Below are 17,697 nucleotides of genomic sequence, written 5' to 3'. Positions count from 1 at the left end.
CATTGGGCTAATGGACTAGATGTATGGAAATGAATAAGACACAGTCCCTGTCCTGAGGAGCTTGCTGTCTTGTGAGTGAGGGCAATAATTATCATAATATTTGGGGGAGAGAGATGAATTCTGCCTCAGAAAGTAATACAGAAGTAGGCAAAATTTGATCAGGGCTTAAAGAAGTAGCAGTTCAATTGTTTTTTTTTTTTAATGGGGGAGGGGCTTCCCTGGCGGCGCAGAGGTTGGGAGTCCACCTGCCGATGCAGGGAACACGGGTTCGTGCCCCAGTCTGGGAAGATCCCACATGCTGCGGAGTGGCTGGGCCCGTGAGCCATGGCTGCTGAGCCTGCGCGTCCGGAGCCTGTGCTCCGCAACGGGAGAGGCCACAACAGTGAGAGGCCCGCGTACTGCAAAAAAAAAAAAAAAAAAAAAAAAAAGGGTAGGGGGGAAGTGGCATTCTGGGCAAAAGGGAGGCACCAAATATTTTGAGCAGACAAAGGACAGAATCCAAATCTCATTCTAGGTTATGTTGAAGAGTAGTGTGGAGCACGAATTGGAGGGGGAAAGTGGGTGCAAGGAGATGAATAGTGAGAGGACCCCAACAATGGGCTGGGATTCCCAGTCTGCCTATTCACTTAACATTTGGTAAGCTTCCTCCAGTCCTCCAGGCACTGTTCTAGACCCTAGGGATGCCGCATTGAACTGGAGAACAGCCTCTGCTGTTCTACAGCTCACATTCTAATAAGGCCCCTATGGCTTCAACAAACCAGAAGAGAGTAAGGCCATCTCAGGAGATTCTTATCTGGGGCTAACATTCAGTAGGTACATACACCAGTATGGTTGTATAGGTAATTAAATATATTGAAATATTTATAATCTTGTTTGTAACTAGCCCCTAACTCCAGGGTGCTCCTGCTACCCCACTCCTCCCTAGGGACTGTCCTGACCTTATGAACTCACTAAAGAAGTAATGCTTGACACAGCAGGGGCTCCAGGACCCCACTTGAATGCCCCAACCAGTTTCCACTCTGGTAGGTCAGTACTTGTGCACGAATGCACCCACTAACATGTTAAACAGTTTTACTATTTCCTCTCTCTAAATCCCTTCTATTAGTCAAGACTCAGCTCATACAACCACTATGGAGAACAGTATGGAGGTTCCTTAGAAAACTAAAAGTAGAACTACTATATGATCCAGCAATCCCACTCCTGGGCATATATCTGGAGAAAACCATAATTTGAAAAGATACATGCACCCCAATGTTCATTGCAGCACTATTTACAATAGCCAAGACATGGAAGCAATCTAAATGTCCATCGACAGAGGAGTGGATAAAGATGTGGTCCATATATACAGTGGAATATCACTCAGCCATTAAAAAAGAATGAAATAATGCCATTTGCAGCAACATGGATAGACCTAGAGATTATCATAGTAAGTGAAGTAAGACAGAGAAAGACAAATATCATATGATATCACTTATATGTGGAATCTAAAAAAAAACATCATACAGATGAACTTATTTACAAAACAGAAACAGACTCACAGACTAGAAAACAAATTTATGGTTACAAAGGGGAAGGTGGAGGGGAGGGGTAAATTAGGAGTTTGGGATTAACCTATACACACTACTATATATAAAATAGATAACCAACAAGGGCCTACTATATAGCACAGGGAACTCTACTCAATATTCTGTAATACCCTATATGGGAAAAGAATCTGAAAAAGAATGGATATATGTATATGTATAACTGAGTCACTTTGCTGTACACCTGAAACTAATACAACATTGTGACTCAACTATACTCCAATATAAAATAAAAAATAAATAATAAAAAAAAAGCTCAAAGGCCATCACTTCTAGGAGGTCTTGCTTGACCAACTCTACACCACAGGAAGAGATTTCTGGTGCCTCTGAATCACCACAGTTCTTTGCCCTCACTAACAACCTTGTCTAGCACCCAATTCATATTAAGGTGATTTATGACACTACATCTGCTCTAATAGCCTCGAGGTCCATAAGGGCAGGGTCCAGTATTTGATTAAGTCTGTCTTTTGTTCAGTATTATTTTATTATTGATCATTTTTCTCTCTGCAGATCACCGAGACAGGGCTTGAGAAAAACCAAACTAAATGCCTTCCCTGCCCTCAGGGAGCCCATTGTCAATGGCCTGTGTGTGTCAAACCGCAATTATTCCAGGAGCAGGATATCACATTTCTACAGCACCCCAAACTGTCTGCCTTGCCAGAATGACTGTCATACTGTATGCCAAAACTTGTATGGCTGAACAAGCAGTCTTCTTAGGAGGTAGTCAGCCTAACGATCTAGGTTGCCATTTCTGGAGCTAAATTAAGAGCCATCCATGGCAATCTGATCCAGTGTGAACTCCTGATGGTCAGCTCATTGTCTTGGTCAGCTGTGTTGTCAGAACCTTGGTTGGACCCAGACACATGGAAAGTACATGGTAATATCTAAATTGGATGGGCCTGGACAAGACAGAATGTGGTAACGACTAATCTAGTTGAGGTGGAGGAGGTCATAGGAAGCATGGAGGACAGAAACACCATGCTAACTGAAGTCTGTATGTCTAGAACTTTCTCCAACACCAATCTTAATTTTATTTCATTTTCCCTCTTTCCAAACGTTTTGAATGTTTCCACCTTTTTCCTTTTTAGATCTCCGTCAGGGTCTCCTTGTACAATTCTCCTTGGCACTTCTTTGTGTCCACATGTCTCCCCTCCATCTCTGCTGCTTTTTCTTAGTATTTCAGAGTCCAGATTGCATCTAGGTACAGCTCTCTCTGTGTTACAGCTCCCTAATTTCCCAAGTGCCATTCTCCATTGTGCCCTCTCTTCCTTGAGCTCTCTGTCTCTGTGTGTGACTATGTCTCTGGTCTGGGTGGGGAATGTGGACTCTGACCCAAGATCGTGCTTTTGCAACTGGGAGTCTGCCAAACCCTGAAACAGGTTTGAGCTCCCAGAGTCTTGTTTCCTGAGTCTCCCCAGAGACAGAGTGTACTCAGGACTGATTGACTAGGACACCCCCCTTCCCCCACCCCGGCCTGACACACGACCTCTCTGTGGTTGTTTAAGGCCAAGTTTTTGGTCATTAGGGTTTGTGTCTTAAGACATCGAGGGCCATGTCTCTGCTTATCCCAGGGCTGCAGAGGAGGGAGCTATTTGCTGGTGAAGTAGGGGGAAAAAGAGCCCCCTATTCCCCAGACATGGATTGGAAGCAAAGACAAATCACAGCCCTTCTGGGGCCCTGGGGAATTACCTGTAGTAATAATAGCATTTTTTTTTTCTAATTACAAAGTAATGCATGCATGCTCAAGCAGAAAACTTGGGAAAAGCAGAAACGTATAAGGGAATTTAAAAAATCACCCTATTTATCCCATTCACCCCCTCAGTGGTCCAGTGCCTGGAATAGATTTGGTGCTTAATAAATATTTGTTGAATAAATTATCTTTGATCCCATCACCCAGAGATAAAAGCCACAATCACCTTTTGATTGTTTATCCTTCCAGTCATAGCTATGTTATACTACCTAAATAAGATCATATTGTACACAGTTTTATGGCCTGCTTTTTTTCTCTCGGCAGTATACTACGTGTTTTCCCATATTGATAGCATTTTTACATCATTAATGCTTTCATATTATTCTTCAAATGGCTCTACCATAATTTTCCCAGCCAATTCTCTACCATTGGGCATTTAAGTGATTTCCAGTTTTCCGTTGTTACAACACCTTGCCACCCATCCTAGTACATATGTTTTTGTCCACATATCTATTTTTTAGGATGCATTCCTAGAAGTGGAATTGCTGGGTTAGAAGAGTAGGCACATTTTAAGATAGCTCATGCATACTGACAAAATGGCACTGCTAATTTACCCTCCAGGGCTATTGCCAGTTTTCAAAAAGACCTAACTAAGTAAAGAAAATCTGGTACATTTTATCTCTGACTAGGTAACACAGACTCATCAACTCTAAGCTTTTGGCCAGAATTACAGCAATTCCGACCCACCATGTTAGTTATTGACACTTGCTGACCGGAAGCTAACTGGCTATCAGGTTTTGGATCAGTATGGAAAGAGAAAGCGCGTTAGTGACTTAAAACCTATCAACTTTTCCGGGGGCCAAAATATTCAAAACCTGGCGACCCATGAGGATTCCTAGTAATGAAAGCACTGGGGACAACTGGACCCCGGTGTTTGGCATGGGCCCAGGACAGAATCTTAATTCTACAGGTGGGACACTGCGACCCTGCCAGTGTCTAAACCCCCAACTCTCCTGACTCAAAGTCCACGCTGCTGCCCCAACTTAGTGCTACTCAAAGGAAGGCCACCCACTTGCCCCAACCTGCCCTGCCCCAGAAGGCGCCGCACACCGCCAGCGCCGCCCTGGCGGTGACCTGATGCAGTTCAGCTGGCAGCTGCGCATGCTCCGTCCTGCGCGCAGTCTCCAGGCGCCAGAGGGCGCGCTCCCCTCCAAGGCCCCGCCCCCACGGCCCCGCCCTCGGAGCCGTTGGGATTTGAATCTCCGGCGGGCTGCGGCTGGAAGTGCCGACCCCTCAGTCCGGCATGGAGATCCCGGGCCCCAGCACACGGTGCCCGGTGCAAGAGCAGCGTGCCCGTTGGGAGCGGAAACGCGCCTGCACTGCCCGGGAGCTGCTGGAGACCGAGCGGCGCTACCAAGAACAGCTCGGGCTGGTGGCCACGGTGCGGGGCCCGCACACCCTCCCGTAGGGGCGGGGACCCCAGGGTGTGAGAGGGCCCCTACGAGGTCGGTGACCCTGACTGGGGTACCGTGGGTCCTGACCTGGACGCCTGCACGTAGGGAGCTCAGGCCGACTTACACAGTTTCTAGCGGCGCCTTGGCACTGGCTTCATGTTTCTGCGGACTGCATACCGGTATTCTCTCCTTCGCAGTACTTCGTGGGGATTCTGAGAGCCAAGGGCACCCTCCGACCACCAGAGCGCCAGGCCCTGTTTGGGCCCTGGGAGCTCATTTACGGCGCCAGCCAGTGAGTAGAAGGGGCGTGGGAAGTGAGAAGGAGGGAGAGCTCTGGCCTCTACCAGTGCACGGAGCTCAGAGTCGGAGCGACCCCGGCTCACATTCGGAGTCTGCCAGTTACCTCACTTGTGGTCTTGGCCCAGTGCCTTAATCTGCCGCAGTTCTCCACCCGCAAAATGGGGTAGTAGCACTACCTCCGGGGCAGGGGTAGGAGAATTAAAAGAGGTGGTGCTTGGGCCGCTCTTTTATTGTCCTGACCTACGCAGAGAGCTGCTTCCCTACCTCGAAGGAGGGCGCTGGGGACAGGGGCTGGAGGGCTTCTGCCCCCACCTGGAGCTCTACACCCAATTTGCTGCCAACGCTGAGAGGTCCCGGACCACCCTGCAGGTAACCTGAAGATGACCTCAAGTCCTCCTTCCCCTCTTCCTCCATACATTGCCTCTTCATCTGCAGACCCAAACTTCATTTATACTGTTCCTGCATTTATAGAGCCCTGTGGGTGTCCAGCTCTGTACTAAGTTCCCTGTAGGGAGACGGGGTTCTCTCAGGAGCACACAGCTTCCTGAGGGCTGGGGATGTGTACACCGAAGAATACAATAGTAGGAGAGGCTTCTCTCCCTGCTGCCAACCCTTTCCCCGTCACTCTAGGAGCAATTAAAGAAGAACAAACGTTTCCGGAGGTTTGTGCGACTTCAGGAAGGTCGCCCTGAGTTTGGGGGCCTTCAGCTCCAGGACCTGCTCCCTCTGCCTCTGCGGAGGCTCCAGCAGTGAGTGAATTCACCCTGACTCAGCCAACTTCTCAGAATTCTGAGTCTGTATGATTGCTGCTCTCAGCTTTGTGGGATTCCATGGGATTTGTCCCACTGTGTCTCTCCTGGGACAAATTGCTCCCAAAAATATTTTGCAAGAGTAAATGTGAACCCACTGGAGTACCCGGGCTGTGCAGCCTCAGGCCCTTAGCTGGGACTGTGGAACTTACACTGAAGTGAGGGGCCTGTAATAAGGCTAGCAACAGGGTTTCTGGAGATGAAAGGCTCACCTAGCTTAGAATTTGTCCCTGCGGATGAGTTAAGAACTTACAGTCAGTTGTCTGTAGCATCCTCAAGTTGATTACCTTTCACCTTGGGATCTGGCCTCCTGAACCTTGGTCAGTCTGCCCCTCTGACTCTTCAATGTGGAAGGGAAGAGGGCCATGTGGTGTGAACCCAGGTTCTGAGTCTCAGATGAAAGAGGGGGATAAAAGAGCCACAAGCAGGTCTTTCCTGGCTTTGCAACTGAAGTTTGTATAGGGGGTGATCTGTGTGTCAGGCAGAGGAAATTTTGCCCAGCTCTACTTCCCCTCATAACTTCCAACTGTCTAATTCCAGGTATGAGAATCTTGCCATTGCTTTGGCTGAAAACACAGGTCCCAACAGCCCTGACCATGAACAGCTCACAAGTATGTTCTTGCTCCTCCACAGCAGTCCTTGGAGACTGCTTCTCTTGTATCCATATCTGGTTCTGACCTCCAACAGTGTCTGATATGCCCCTATCTTCCAATGACTTGTATACAATGTTCCTATTGCCCTACATACTCTTCAAGAAGTTAGACTCTGACCCTGGTCCTCTCTGGAATAGCCTTTCACCACCACTATTCACCCAAAGTTGTGCTGGGAGTGGGGCATGGAATATTATTCCAGGGGCTGCCCGGCGGATAAGTGACACTGCCCAGAGAGTCCACACCATCAGTCAGAAACAGAAGAATGACCAGCACCTCCAGCGTGTCCAGGCTCTGCTCAGTGGACGGCAGGCAAAGGGGCTTATCTCAGGTAGTCTGTGTGCTTCCCCTCAATCCTCAAACTGCCCTTTTCCCACCCCCCATCTTCTCTTTTGCCAGCACATACCCACCATTTCCTCAGCCTCCCTTTCCTTCTATTCCGTGCATCGCGGTCCTGAAGCTGCACCAGAATAACAGCTCTCCCATCCCCCAGGTCGCTGGTTCCTACGCCAGGGTTGGCTGCTGGTGGTGCCTCCCCGAGGGGAGCCTCGGCCCCGAATGTTCTTCCTCTTCTCTGATGCACTCCTCATGGCCAAGCCTCGACCTCCATTGCATCTGCTGCAGAGTGGCACCTTTGCTTGCCAGGCCCTCTACCCCATGGCCGAGTGTCAACTCCACAGGGTCTTTGGCCACTCAGGAGGGCCCTGTGGTGGACTGCTCAGCGTAAGTAACAGGCGAGAGCCCTAGGTGACGTAGGAGAGGCCCAAAATATACCTCAAGTTCCTGTGCACCATTCATCTCCTAGGCCTGGGCCCCCCTCACAGGAACTGAGCCACCTAAGTTGAGAGCATAGTAGGGCTTGGGATTCATACCTGGTTCTCACTTCAGCCCTAAATTACCTCAGTGGAAACAGCAGGGCCTTTAGCTTAAGGCTGGACCTTTCTGAGCCATGTGCTAAGAGGTGGTCTCTCCCTAGCTGTCCTTTCCCCACGAGAAGCTACTGCTTATGTCCACAGACCAGGAGGAGCTGTCGCACTGGTACCACAGTCTGACTCTGGCCAGCAGGTAAGTTATTTTCCCTCAGAACAGTGCTGTGGTGAGGCCCACGAGCTGGAGGCAGCAGTCTGGAGCCTCTCTCACGTCTGGAACTCACTCCCACCCCTCACCCCACTCCCCCATCCAACACCCTGGGTGGTTTTGTCAGAATAGAGTGCTCATGCCAGTGCCTGAACTATCTTCTCTCCACAGCAGCCAGAAGAACTAGAGGAATCTTACAAATTCGAGTCCAGGATACCTCAGGGATAGGTCAGAGTCGGGAGTACAAAGGAATCTTCTTCAGTACTAACAAAACACAGACTCTTCACCGTTTGAGAAGGGTCATTCTGTGTTTGCGTGAGACCAAGACACGCCATGTCATTTGACCAGCTCTTGAGAATCAGGACACCAAACCTGACCCAATTGAACCTCAGCTGAACCAGCTATTTTTATGTTGTATGTAGTTTCTACAATTTATTTTCCCACAAGATTTTAGTAAAGTTTTTTCCTTTTTGGAGAAGCCTTTTTATCTCAGCTATGCAATATGAGAAAAGGGGTTTTTGTGCCCTGAAGGCTGGCATGACGGTGGCCTCAGGAATACAAAGAGAAGGACTGGAGCTCCCTCTGTCTTCTCAGCTCCTGCACTGGAAGACAGCCTCTTTATGTCCTAATAAGGGAAGCTTTTCAAGAAGGCCCGGTTGTTTTTAGGCACCCAGTATGGGTGTGTGTGTGTGTGTGTGTGTGTGTGTGTGCGTGCGTGCGTGTGTGTGTGTGTGTGTGTGTGACCAGCTGGAATGGAAAAAGCACACAGGATCATCCAGTCACAAGAACAGACTCTGTTTTACTAAACTGTCAGCTGTTGTCCCTCCTTCCTGGTGGGGGCTGTGACTGGGGCCCTTTGCTGCAGCCTTCCGGCATCTTCTCCTTAGCCCCTGCTCCATTTCCCTGGGAGTAGCTAGGTTCCTCGTCCCTGTGCTCCAGTTTAGGGGCTCCTCCCAGGCCTGATTGTCACCAGCCTCTTCCTCATCCTCCTCTATAGATAAGTCCTCAGGAAAGGGTGTGCTGGCCTCTGTGAAGAGGAAGATCAGGCATGTTCCAGTTTGAGAGGCTTTGTCTCTACCTCCACCAGACTCTCACCTCCCAACCCTGTACCTGGTTCTGGAACCTCCACACCCTTGTGTGGTTTGCTCTCTTGTAGCAGCTGGTGGATGGCCTGTAGCTTCATGTGCAAAAGCTCCTGCTGGGCTCCAGCCAGGGTAGTCACACTGCAGATAGGTCCACTCAGAGGCTACCCAATCTCTGTGCCCACCTCTCCCACCTACCACAAGTTCCCCTGGCCACAGGGTCATTGCTCTCCTTACCGCTCAAAAAGGGGCTCCAGCTGGGCCATCAGACTGTTCAGGTGTTGTTCTGTCTGGGCCAGCTGTTGTGTCAGCTGGGCCAGCTGTTGCTCTGGGGGTAAGGGAGAAAAGGAGAGCAATGGTTACCTACCTTCTGCTGTCCCTTAATCCCCCCCAAGTACAGACTTCTGCAAAACCCACCTGACTGCAGTGAATCCTTCTTGCCTGCCTCCTCTTGGAGAAAGGTAGCCTCATCTTTCCCCTGCTGTGGAAAAAGGCAAGGACAACAAGGTTCTCAATAACCTCAGTCTTGGGGCTTCCCTGGTGGTGCAGTGGTTAGGAATCCGCCTGCCAGTGCAGGGGACACGGGTTCGAGCCCTGGTCCGGAAAGATCCCACATGCCATGGAGCAACTAAGCCCGTGCACCACAACTACTGAGCCTGCGCTCTAGAGCCCACGTGCCACAACTACTGAAGCCTGCACACCTAGAGCCTGTGCTCTTCAACAAGAGAAGCCACCACAGTGAGAAGCCCACACACCTCAGCAAAGAGCAGCCCCCACTTGCTGCAACCAGAGAAAGCCCACGTGCAGTAACGAAGACCCAATGCAGCCAAAATAAATTTATAAAAAAATAAGTAAATAAATAACCTCAGTCTCCAAAGCCAGAAAGAGGAGGACAATTTCAGGTAGACAAAACTAGTGGGTTTTTACCTCAGAGAATCACAATCACAACTAGTCCAGCTCCTCACCCAGGACAGGAAGCAACATGTCAGTATGCCCCACACGTGGTTGTTTAGTCTACTGAAACACCTCCAGGAAGGAGCAGCTGTCATCAGTTTGATAAAGTTCTGGTTGTTACTTTATACACAAAGCCAGAAGCTGTCCTGCGTGTATCTTCTTTTCATGGTACTGATCAGAGCCTTCCAAAATCATATGTTTTCAACGTGATAGCCCCTCAGGAATTTGAAGAAATTGGTCATACCCCCTGTCTTCCTGGTTTAATAGTGCCAATCTTTTGCAGTCAGTGCTCATTTGACACGGTTTTCTCTGGTCGCTTTACTCTGGTTTGTTTTAAGAGCATGTACTGCTCTTAAAACAGTGCCCTCAAGAGAGTAAAATTCTCCAGGAGTGTTCTGATCAGAAGATAAAACACAATACCTCGTTCCTAGCATTGATTTGGGAAGTGGGTTATCACATCACACAACTGAACTTTGTCAAATAATAAACTGCTGCCAAATTATGTTTCTTTCATACTATACTTGGGTCCAAGAATAGAATTTATTATCCTTGTAAAATTTCATCATTAAATCGATCCCTCATTCTAGCCTGTCAAGTCTATTTTGGATCACGATTAGCCGTCCCTCCTAGTTTCATATCATCTCCAAATTGGCTCAGCCCTCTATTTTCCAATGCAAGTCAGTGATAGGGCCAGGGCTGAAGGGAGAACCCTGGGAGGTACTACTTTCCATTTCAACAGTTTCAATTCACCACAATATACTGTCAGTTCACATTGCAGGGCCTCCTTCCCAAGGAGAACTTGAGACTGCTTGTTACCTCGAACTCTAAAAGCACTTTGGCTACAGTAATCAACTGCTCGTGCCAAGGTTGGAATCTCACCGGGAACTGCACTTACTGTAGTATGGACATTTGCTGGGTTCAAATCCCAGCTCCACCAGTTACTAGCTCTGGGTGGTCTTGAGCAAGTGACTAAACCTCTTCACTGGATTGTTGGGAGGATTAAATGTGATGATCATTATTTATTTACAATTTACCAAGGGCCCTTCACATCCACTACCACGCTGGATGCTCAAAATAACCCCATAATCGTAGCCAGGGAACTCTTGTCATTTTACAGACTGAAGGGAAAATGTGTCTTCTTCTTGGTACCACAGAGTCCCCGTGGGAGATTCAGGCTCGGGGCATCCCCACCCTTGGTCGTCCCGCACCTGTAAACACTTGTACAGCACAAAAGCCACGGCGGCTGCGGTGTACAGCGCCCCCAAGGGCAGCGCCCCGGCCCAGGCCCGCTCGCGCTGGTTCTTGGGCGGCGGCGGCGGCGGCCGCCGCCGGGTTTCCGTGGCCCCAGGACTGACCTGGGCGGCGTCCCCTGAAGAGGAGGGCAGAAGCGGTCAGTACAGCTGGGGCTTGGGGCCTGTGGGCAGTCCCAGCCTCCCTCCAGCTGCCCTCGCTGGTACCTGGGTGTGCCCGGCGGTCGGGGCTGGGGCGGTCTCCGAACACCTCGGGCAGCGCAGACACAAGTAGCAGCCCCAGCGAACCCGCGAGCGACACCACGCTCGCCATTGCAGGCAAACACCGCGAGAACCGAGGCGACGCCGGCGTAGGTCGGACGTACCCGAGCGCTCCCGAGCCCGTTCAGCTCCCGGCTTCCCAGGAAGGTCACGCCCACCTAGTGAGTGGGCGGGGCCATGCTTATTTACATAGCACTGTGGTTCCAGCTTAGTTCATTTAAGAAATTAGTTCATTTCTTACCTCTGTATAGGTATTCTGTTAGCCAGAATGTCTCCAGAAGCGTACAGTCTTAGAAGATTATAACTGGAAGTGGTTTTTATTTGCCACGCCACCAATTTCCTCACCCTAACCGTAAAGTAAATTTCCCCTTGGAGCTATAAAAGGTTAGAGCGCGCGGCTTGTGGCGTAGTTCGTGCTGAAGGCCTGTTTCCTAGGCTACAAACGGAGGACTAGTTCCTTACTTGCGCCTAGGGGAAAGTCCCCGGACCCCAGGCAGAGAGTGCCGCGTGCGCACGCACGTAGACTTTCCCTGCTTCTCACAGATAAGTCCGCCAAGAAGTGATCCCGCATGTGCTGGGGGAGCCGAGCGGCGTGTGGCTGGGGGGGTGTCATCCGTCTACTCATATAGTTACGCAGGCAGTGCGCCTTGGCGCGCACCAACCACACGGGGCTCATTCTCAGTGCGGCTACTTTTGTACCGCGCACCAACCACACGGGGCTCATTCTCAGTGCGGCTACTTTTGTACCTCTTAGAAAGTAGCAAGTTACACCCCCTACTACTACTGGAACTACTACTTGTTCCTCCCGTGAACTACTTGTTCCTCCTGTGGCCTAATACATCACTATCATTTTTTTGCAATTCCCATTTCGTGCAACGGCTTCCTCTTCCCCACCCTTTCCATCTGGCAAGTGCCTGTAATAGCCACCATTTATTGTGTAGCATGGTAACACGATAAAATTTGATCTCTGCCTGGGTTAGAATCCTGCCTCCCCTATTTGACTAGCCGACCACCCAGAGGCAGCCTGGGCTGCAGAGCAGAGTAGTCCAAACCACGACTCTAAGCCAGTTGACATAATCAATGTAAATAAGTGGTTCAGGCCAGGTGTAATAGGATAAATGGGCCCCAGCTGATTGTTGCCTTTAGGGAATTTGGGCCCACTATTGCCAGCTCTTCTGATTTTTTTCCAATAGATCAACAAATCTGGATTTCAAAATTTGGAAATCTCCAGTTTTTAAATGTTGACAAGGAATCAGTGGCAGACTTAGCATATTTGACACCTGAGAGATTTTTTAAAAGTCTCCTATATGACAAAATTATTTTCAGTAATAACCAGGAAATGAAACAAATAATAGGGTCCAGAAAAGAAACTAATAATAATAAGGGCCAGAAATTCAAACAGTGAATTATTTATTTTATTGAACTCTGTCGATACAATCTTGACAATATTAAATATACATTACAGAACAAGAAAGGGTAATGGGTTAATATTTCTTAGTTACATTATGGTATTTTTTGAGAAAGGGGCAAAAAACTTATACTTACATTTAACCTATCTGAGTAACGGATAACTCTAATTTCTTTTTTAAAGTTAACTTCTGCAAATTCGTCAAAAGTAATTTTTGCATATTCCTATTTAATAGAGAATAGAGCTAGATTTGTCGATCTCCATGCATAGTTGATTAAAGAATAGCTTTTACTAATTTTCATATCAAAAAAGTTTCCTTCACATGAAGCAACAGACATACAAATAGGAAAAGAAAGTCTTAAACATAAAGATGTTTGGCAAAGATTCATAAAAATTCCATTTGTCAGTAAATTCCAGAAATTTTCAATACAAATAAGAACTAAGTGGTCACCTAGAATGACAGAATTAAAGTAACTCAATGTCAATTTATTTGACTTTTTAATCACTGTGCTACCATTGTTCATTGTAAATCTACTGGTTAAATGCAGGACTGTGTAATATCACAGGAGACAGAAATTGTGCCCAAACCAAAGAACAACTCCAAATTGTTAAGAACTAATTCTGGCTCTAAACACACGTAAGATGAACCTGTTTGTGTCAGGAGCCAGTTGTGTAACTGGGCGTTCTACAGATTAACTTCCATGTAGATTATAATAGTTGGTTTTTTTTTTCTGGCCGCGCCACACCGCACGCAGGATCTTAATTCCCCTGACCAGGGATGGAACCCTCATCCCCTGCAGTGGAAGCATGGAGTCTTAACCACTGGACTGCCAGGGAAGTCGTAGATTAGAAAACTTCTAAAGGATAAGTAATATAAATGTGCTAATTTGAAGCTTATATAGTAGTATTAAAACTCATCAGTAACTACAACAATTTAGAATGTAGATCTACAAAATATTTTTGAGAAAGGAATATTTTATCACTGACATTTTTTAGAATTGCTGAAACTTGGGGATAATAAAAAGGAGACTGATTTTTAGTCAGTTTTGTTTTTAAATTCTCTACAGACAATACCCTCTTATTGCCTGCAGGGGCAGGATCTCTCCTGCCATCCCCATCCTTGGCACATCACTGCAATTATTTTAAATTTTTAAAAAACATTGTATGGGCCAGACAAAACAGATCTCTGACCTCTGGTCTAAGGTTTATATTTGGAACTTAAATCCCTCTTCCCACATCAACAGCCTCCCATGTGGTTGGGCTGTTTCTGGGCAGGGCAGGTACTCTGCTGCTCCCTGAAGCGAACAAGTGCAAACGCAGGGCTGTTTCCCAGGACAGATCTGGGGCAGAGGTTACTCTAATTCAGCTAACTTTTTTTTTTTTAAAGCCATCTTTAAATTTATTTTCCAAATATAAATCTCAGTTAATGTTCATACACTGTCATTCAGCTTCAGGCTTTTTTAACCTAGAAAAATATTCTCTTTTTAAAAATACATCTACTGAGGTATAACTGACAAACAATAAAGTACAAACAAAGGTGCACAATTTCATGATTGCTGACATATGTATAATGCACAAAAGCACGAGCATCACCAAGGCAATGAAAACATCCATCAGCCCCCACTCATCTTCAATCTAGAACACTGCTCCTGTCCCTCCCCGTCTCTGTCTTTCATGATATTGACTTTTAGGAAAGCTTAAGGTCACTTGTCTGGTGGAGTGTCCCCCATTGTAGATTTGCCTAATTGTTTCTTCATAATTTGATTCCCATTGAACATTTTTATCCAGGACATCACATGGGCAATGTAGAGCTCCTCCCACTGCATCCCATTAGGGACACAGAACATCACTTTGGGCACTTGGCTCAAGAGGTGTCTGTGAATGTCTCCATGATAAAGGTCCCTTTCCCTGTCATCATCACAAGTGGTCTGTCTCTGGTACCCTGTTCCTTAACAAAGGCTTTGACCACCAGTGAGCATTCTTGCTGGCTCAGTGATGGCATTGTGGGTAGCAGATGGTGGTTCTCTAATTCTGCACAACTACACTTCACAGCTGGCATCTTCTCTAAAGAAGACCTTTCCTTCCCTGACTCCTGCTCCTGTGTTTTTAAAGGCACCCTTGGGTTCATGAATTCTTTTCCTCCATCCAATGTGTATAACCCAATATCTTCCTTTTTGAGGTCCAAAGTGTGCTGCAATGCGCCACTAGAGCCCTTCACCCTGCCTCTGCATCCTTCTGGGTCCTAACTAGTTTTCAAGTACATCACTGCTGTCAGACATGAGCTTTCATTCTCCTTCTTTCCTGAGAGTGGACCCAGAGCCAAGCATTTCTCCATGACACCCTGACTGCCTTTATTGGAAGGACATTGAAAAATCAAGATCTGGGGAAGTAAACCCTTTTCAATGTTTGATGTAAAACATTTGAGGGTGTACATGTCAAGAACTATGAAGGATCTGAATCAGCTAACTTTTGAGCTTGACAGTTCCTAGGGACAGTTTGGATGAAGTGGACCAGGGGGAGGGAATCAAGCTTCCTCTAGCCCCCAAACTACTATACCAATAATAATAACAATGACAAAGGTCATCTTAACACATGCCCCTCGGGTCAGCCTTAGGGTGTAGTGGGACTGTAAGTACCAGGGGGCCCCCTCATCACATTTCACTTCAAAACATGCTCACTGAGGAATACGTTCTCTGTTCTCTGTCATGGGACTCAGAGTTGGAGAGAAAAGGCATACACCCTGTGGCAGAAAGGAATCTCCACCCTAAGGCCTGGTGGCTTCCTTGCCTTGTCGCTCCCGCCTCATGGCACTTCTGCCCGCCTTGGGGTCTTCATGAGCTCACATGCCCAGTGGCTCAGTAAACTCAGGCCTGCCTCTTCTCTGGCCGAAGTTGCTACAGGGTACAGGGGAGGGATGGGGGTGGGGGCGGAAGCCCAGGAGCTGCTGGGTGGTGCAGGTGCAGGCACAGGGTGGTGTCTTTGTTCTTTCACTCATCCCTCCCCGCCCCCTTCCTCCCCGGAAACCAGTAACTTTGCCACCACCGGTATTGGAGGTGCTGCGCCGTGGGGGCCAGGCCCAGGGAGGGGTGGGAGTAAAGGGGGCTGCCGCAGCTGTGTTGGGCCATAAATCAGGCTGACCCCTTGGCTCAGGGCAGGATGCCTGCAAATTCGGCTTCTGTACCAGGAGGTCTGAGCAGAAGTGACAACTATACGGATCTGCTAGTGCCTGGTGAGCTGGGCGGGGCAGGGGCAGGGGGAGGGGTCACGTGGCCCCATGTCCCACCTGCTGGGACCTGGAGGGTTAGGCTGGGCAGTAACACACACCACCACCCCCATCCTCTCACATCTACAGGAATCCCCTCCGTGACCAAGGCCTGGGGACTATGGGCCCTCTTAGGGGCTGTGATGCTGCTGCTTCTCATCTCACTGGCTGTGCACTTATTCCAATGGACTAGTGGCTGGAGCAGGAACCATCCGGGACAGGGACGGTGAGTGGGGGGCAACAGAGATGGGTTGATCGAGAGTTCCCCCTTACCAACAAGCACCCTCTCATCCCCTAAACTCTGTGTTGCAGGCCTGGAGAGTCTGCGGAAGAGGTCCCTCTGTACGGGAACCTGCATTATCTGCAGACAGGTAGGAAGCTTTCAGAGGGTAGGGGCACAGTGGCCAGGGTGCAGGGGGAGGAACAAGAAGTGACCAGATTCCTGTTCCCTGTCCTAGGACGGCTGTCTCAAGAACCGGGGCCAGACCAGCAGGATCCAACACCTGGAGGCCCTGCCAGGGTGAGTCAGTTGTGGCTGAAGAAGAGGGGAGGGAAGGTAGTGGGGGGGTTTTCAAGGGTCCAGTGAACTTCTAACAGCCTTGCATCTCCAGGCTGCAGAGGAGGTGATGTGCTATACCAGCCTGCAGCTGCGGCCTCCTCAGGGCCGGATCCCCAGCCCTGGAAGCCCCATCAAGTACTCGGAGGTGGTGCTGGACTCTGAGCCAAAGCCCCAGGCCTCGAGCCCCGAGCCGGAGCTCTACGCCTCAGTGTGTGCCCAGACCCGCAGAGCCCGGGCTTCCTTTCCAGACCAGGCCTACGCCAACAGCCAGCCTGCACCCAGCTGAGACAGAGCGCCTGGCACAGTGGGGCATACAACTCCCCCGCCTCCTCTGTTGCCAGGGTTACTGCTACCCTGTCTGGGGCATGACTGTTTCCCAACCACCCCCTAAAGACAGGCAGCCATTGCTCAGTCAGGAGTTTTGCTCCTCGAACTTCCTCTCTGAGCTGTGAGGGAGACATCTCAGAGGAACGGCAGGCCCCCCGTTTCCTGAGGGTGGAGGAAGCAAAGGCAGTGGCCCCCTCTCCACCGGTTTTTTCCCTCTATCTACTCCTCTCGCCCCCCAAACTCCCAGGTCCTCACTCCTCCTTCCGGGGCTTAACCGGATCCTCCCCACTCTGGCTGCCTCTTAGTCTACCCCTGACACCTCAGTGTCTCTTCAGACACAAGAAGTGGGCAGGGGAGGGAGGGGGTAAGAGTCTGAGAGGACACAGATGGGCATCCTCCTCAGGAGCCCACAGGCTGGCGGGGTCCTGGAGCTCAGTGACCTGAGAAACCCAAGCCTGGTCTCTGGCTTGAGAACCCTGGCAGAATACCAGTCTCCATCCTGCCATCTCTGTTATGTGCCCAAGTTTTTAAATAAAACTTCTGAAGAAGTGTTTAGATTTCACCTAGAAAGCCACACAGCTGCAACAGGCCCCACGTGGTGGGGCGGTGACCTCTGCTCTCTGCACAGAGCACTTCTGGGAACGTCTACCTGGGAGAGAGGGGCCAAGAAGGGCCGCAGCATCAGTGACGCAGGGGTGGGTGCTACGGGTGGAGGCCGGAGCCCAGCTGCTGCTGGAACGTCCCCAGGATTTGCGCACAGAGCCTCCCCACTCCCATCACCCGCGGTCTGCAAGTTTCCCACCCTCTGACCTACTTTCCCCAGGGCCATCACCCACAGCCTGAGGTCTGGGCCATTTTCCCCTACAGCCTCAGTAGAACTCCTGACAGACATTACCGAGGTTTGAGCAGAAAAAAAGGGGAAGCTGAGGCTTTTACTTCCAGACTTCTCTCCTTCCTACTTAGAGTCCCAGAGAAAACCACAGAAAAGGGAACCTTGAGCCTGAGACCAGCCTGGTGGTCCCAAATGAGAA

General features: G+C 49.2%; 3 protein-coding genes across 4 annotated transcripts; 2 read left to right on the top strand and 1 right to left on the bottom strand.

Annotated features, from left to right (window-relative positions):
* Nucleotides 1-4,576: 4,576 nt before the first annotated feature.
* Nucleotides 4,577-8,041, top strand: ARHGEF39 (Rho guanine nucleotide exchange factor 39; the record flags this gene model as incomplete). Its single annotated transcript, XM_079705951.1, has 9 exons — nucleotides 4,577-4,714; nucleotides 4,925-5,019; nucleotides 5,276-5,396; nucleotides 5,658-5,776; nucleotides 6,377-6,447; nucleotides 6,689-6,817; nucleotides 6,980-7,209; nucleotides 7,463-7,551; nucleotides 7,735-8,041. 9 exons carry the CDS (start codon nucleotides 4,577-4,579, stop codon nucleotides 7,748-7,750), a joined length of 1,008 nt encoding a protein of 335 aa, XP_079562077.1. The 3' UTR covers nucleotides 7,751-8,041.
* A 301-nt stretch (nucleotides 8,042-8,342) lies between these two features.
* On the bottom strand, nucleotides 8,343-11,162 carry CCDC107 (coiled-coil domain containing 107; the record flags this gene model as incomplete). 2 transcript variants are annotated; one of them, XM_079706433.1, is made up of 6 exons in its annotated part: nucleotides 8,343-8,590; nucleotides 8,674-8,786; nucleotides 8,883-8,973; nucleotides 9,063-9,126; nucleotides 10,808-10,968; nucleotides 11,057-11,162. In XM_079706433.1, the coding sequence occupies 6 exons, from the start codon at nucleotides 11,160-11,162 to the stop codon at nucleotides 8,343-8,345; spliced, it is 783 nt and encodes a 260-aa protein (XP_079562559.1). The 2 variants fall into 2 exon arrangements, with proteins under 2 accessions (XP_079562559.1, XP_079562560.1); XM_079706434.1 differs by having other exon boundaries at nucleotides 9,063-9,123.
* A 4,512-nt stretch (nucleotides 11,163-15,674) lies between these two features.
* SIT1 (signaling threshold regulating transmembrane adaptor 1) lies at nucleotides 15,675-16,625 on the top strand (the record flags this gene model as incomplete). The annotated part of the gene is made up of 5 exons (XM_079706941.1): nucleotides 15,675-15,747; nucleotides 15,871-16,006; nucleotides 16,093-16,151; nucleotides 16,239-16,300; nucleotides 16,392-16,625. The coding sequence occupies 5 exons, from the start codon at nucleotides 15,675-15,677 to the stop codon at nucleotides 16,623-16,625; spliced, it is 564 nt and encodes a 187-aa protein (XP_079563067.1).
* Between the last annotated feature and the right edge of the window lie 1,072 nt (nucleotides 16,626-17,697).

This window comes from Hyperoodon ampullatus (genome assembly GCF_949752795.1).
Source record: "Hyperoodon ampullatus genome assembly, chromosome: 6".
NCBI classification, from domain to species: Eukaryota; Metazoa; Chordata; class Mammalia; order Artiodactyla; family Ziphiidae; genus Hyperoodon; species Hyperoodon ampullatus.
The sequence above is the reverse complement of the archived record's forward strand: the minus strand, read 5'-3'. Positions and strand labels throughout refer to the sequence as shown.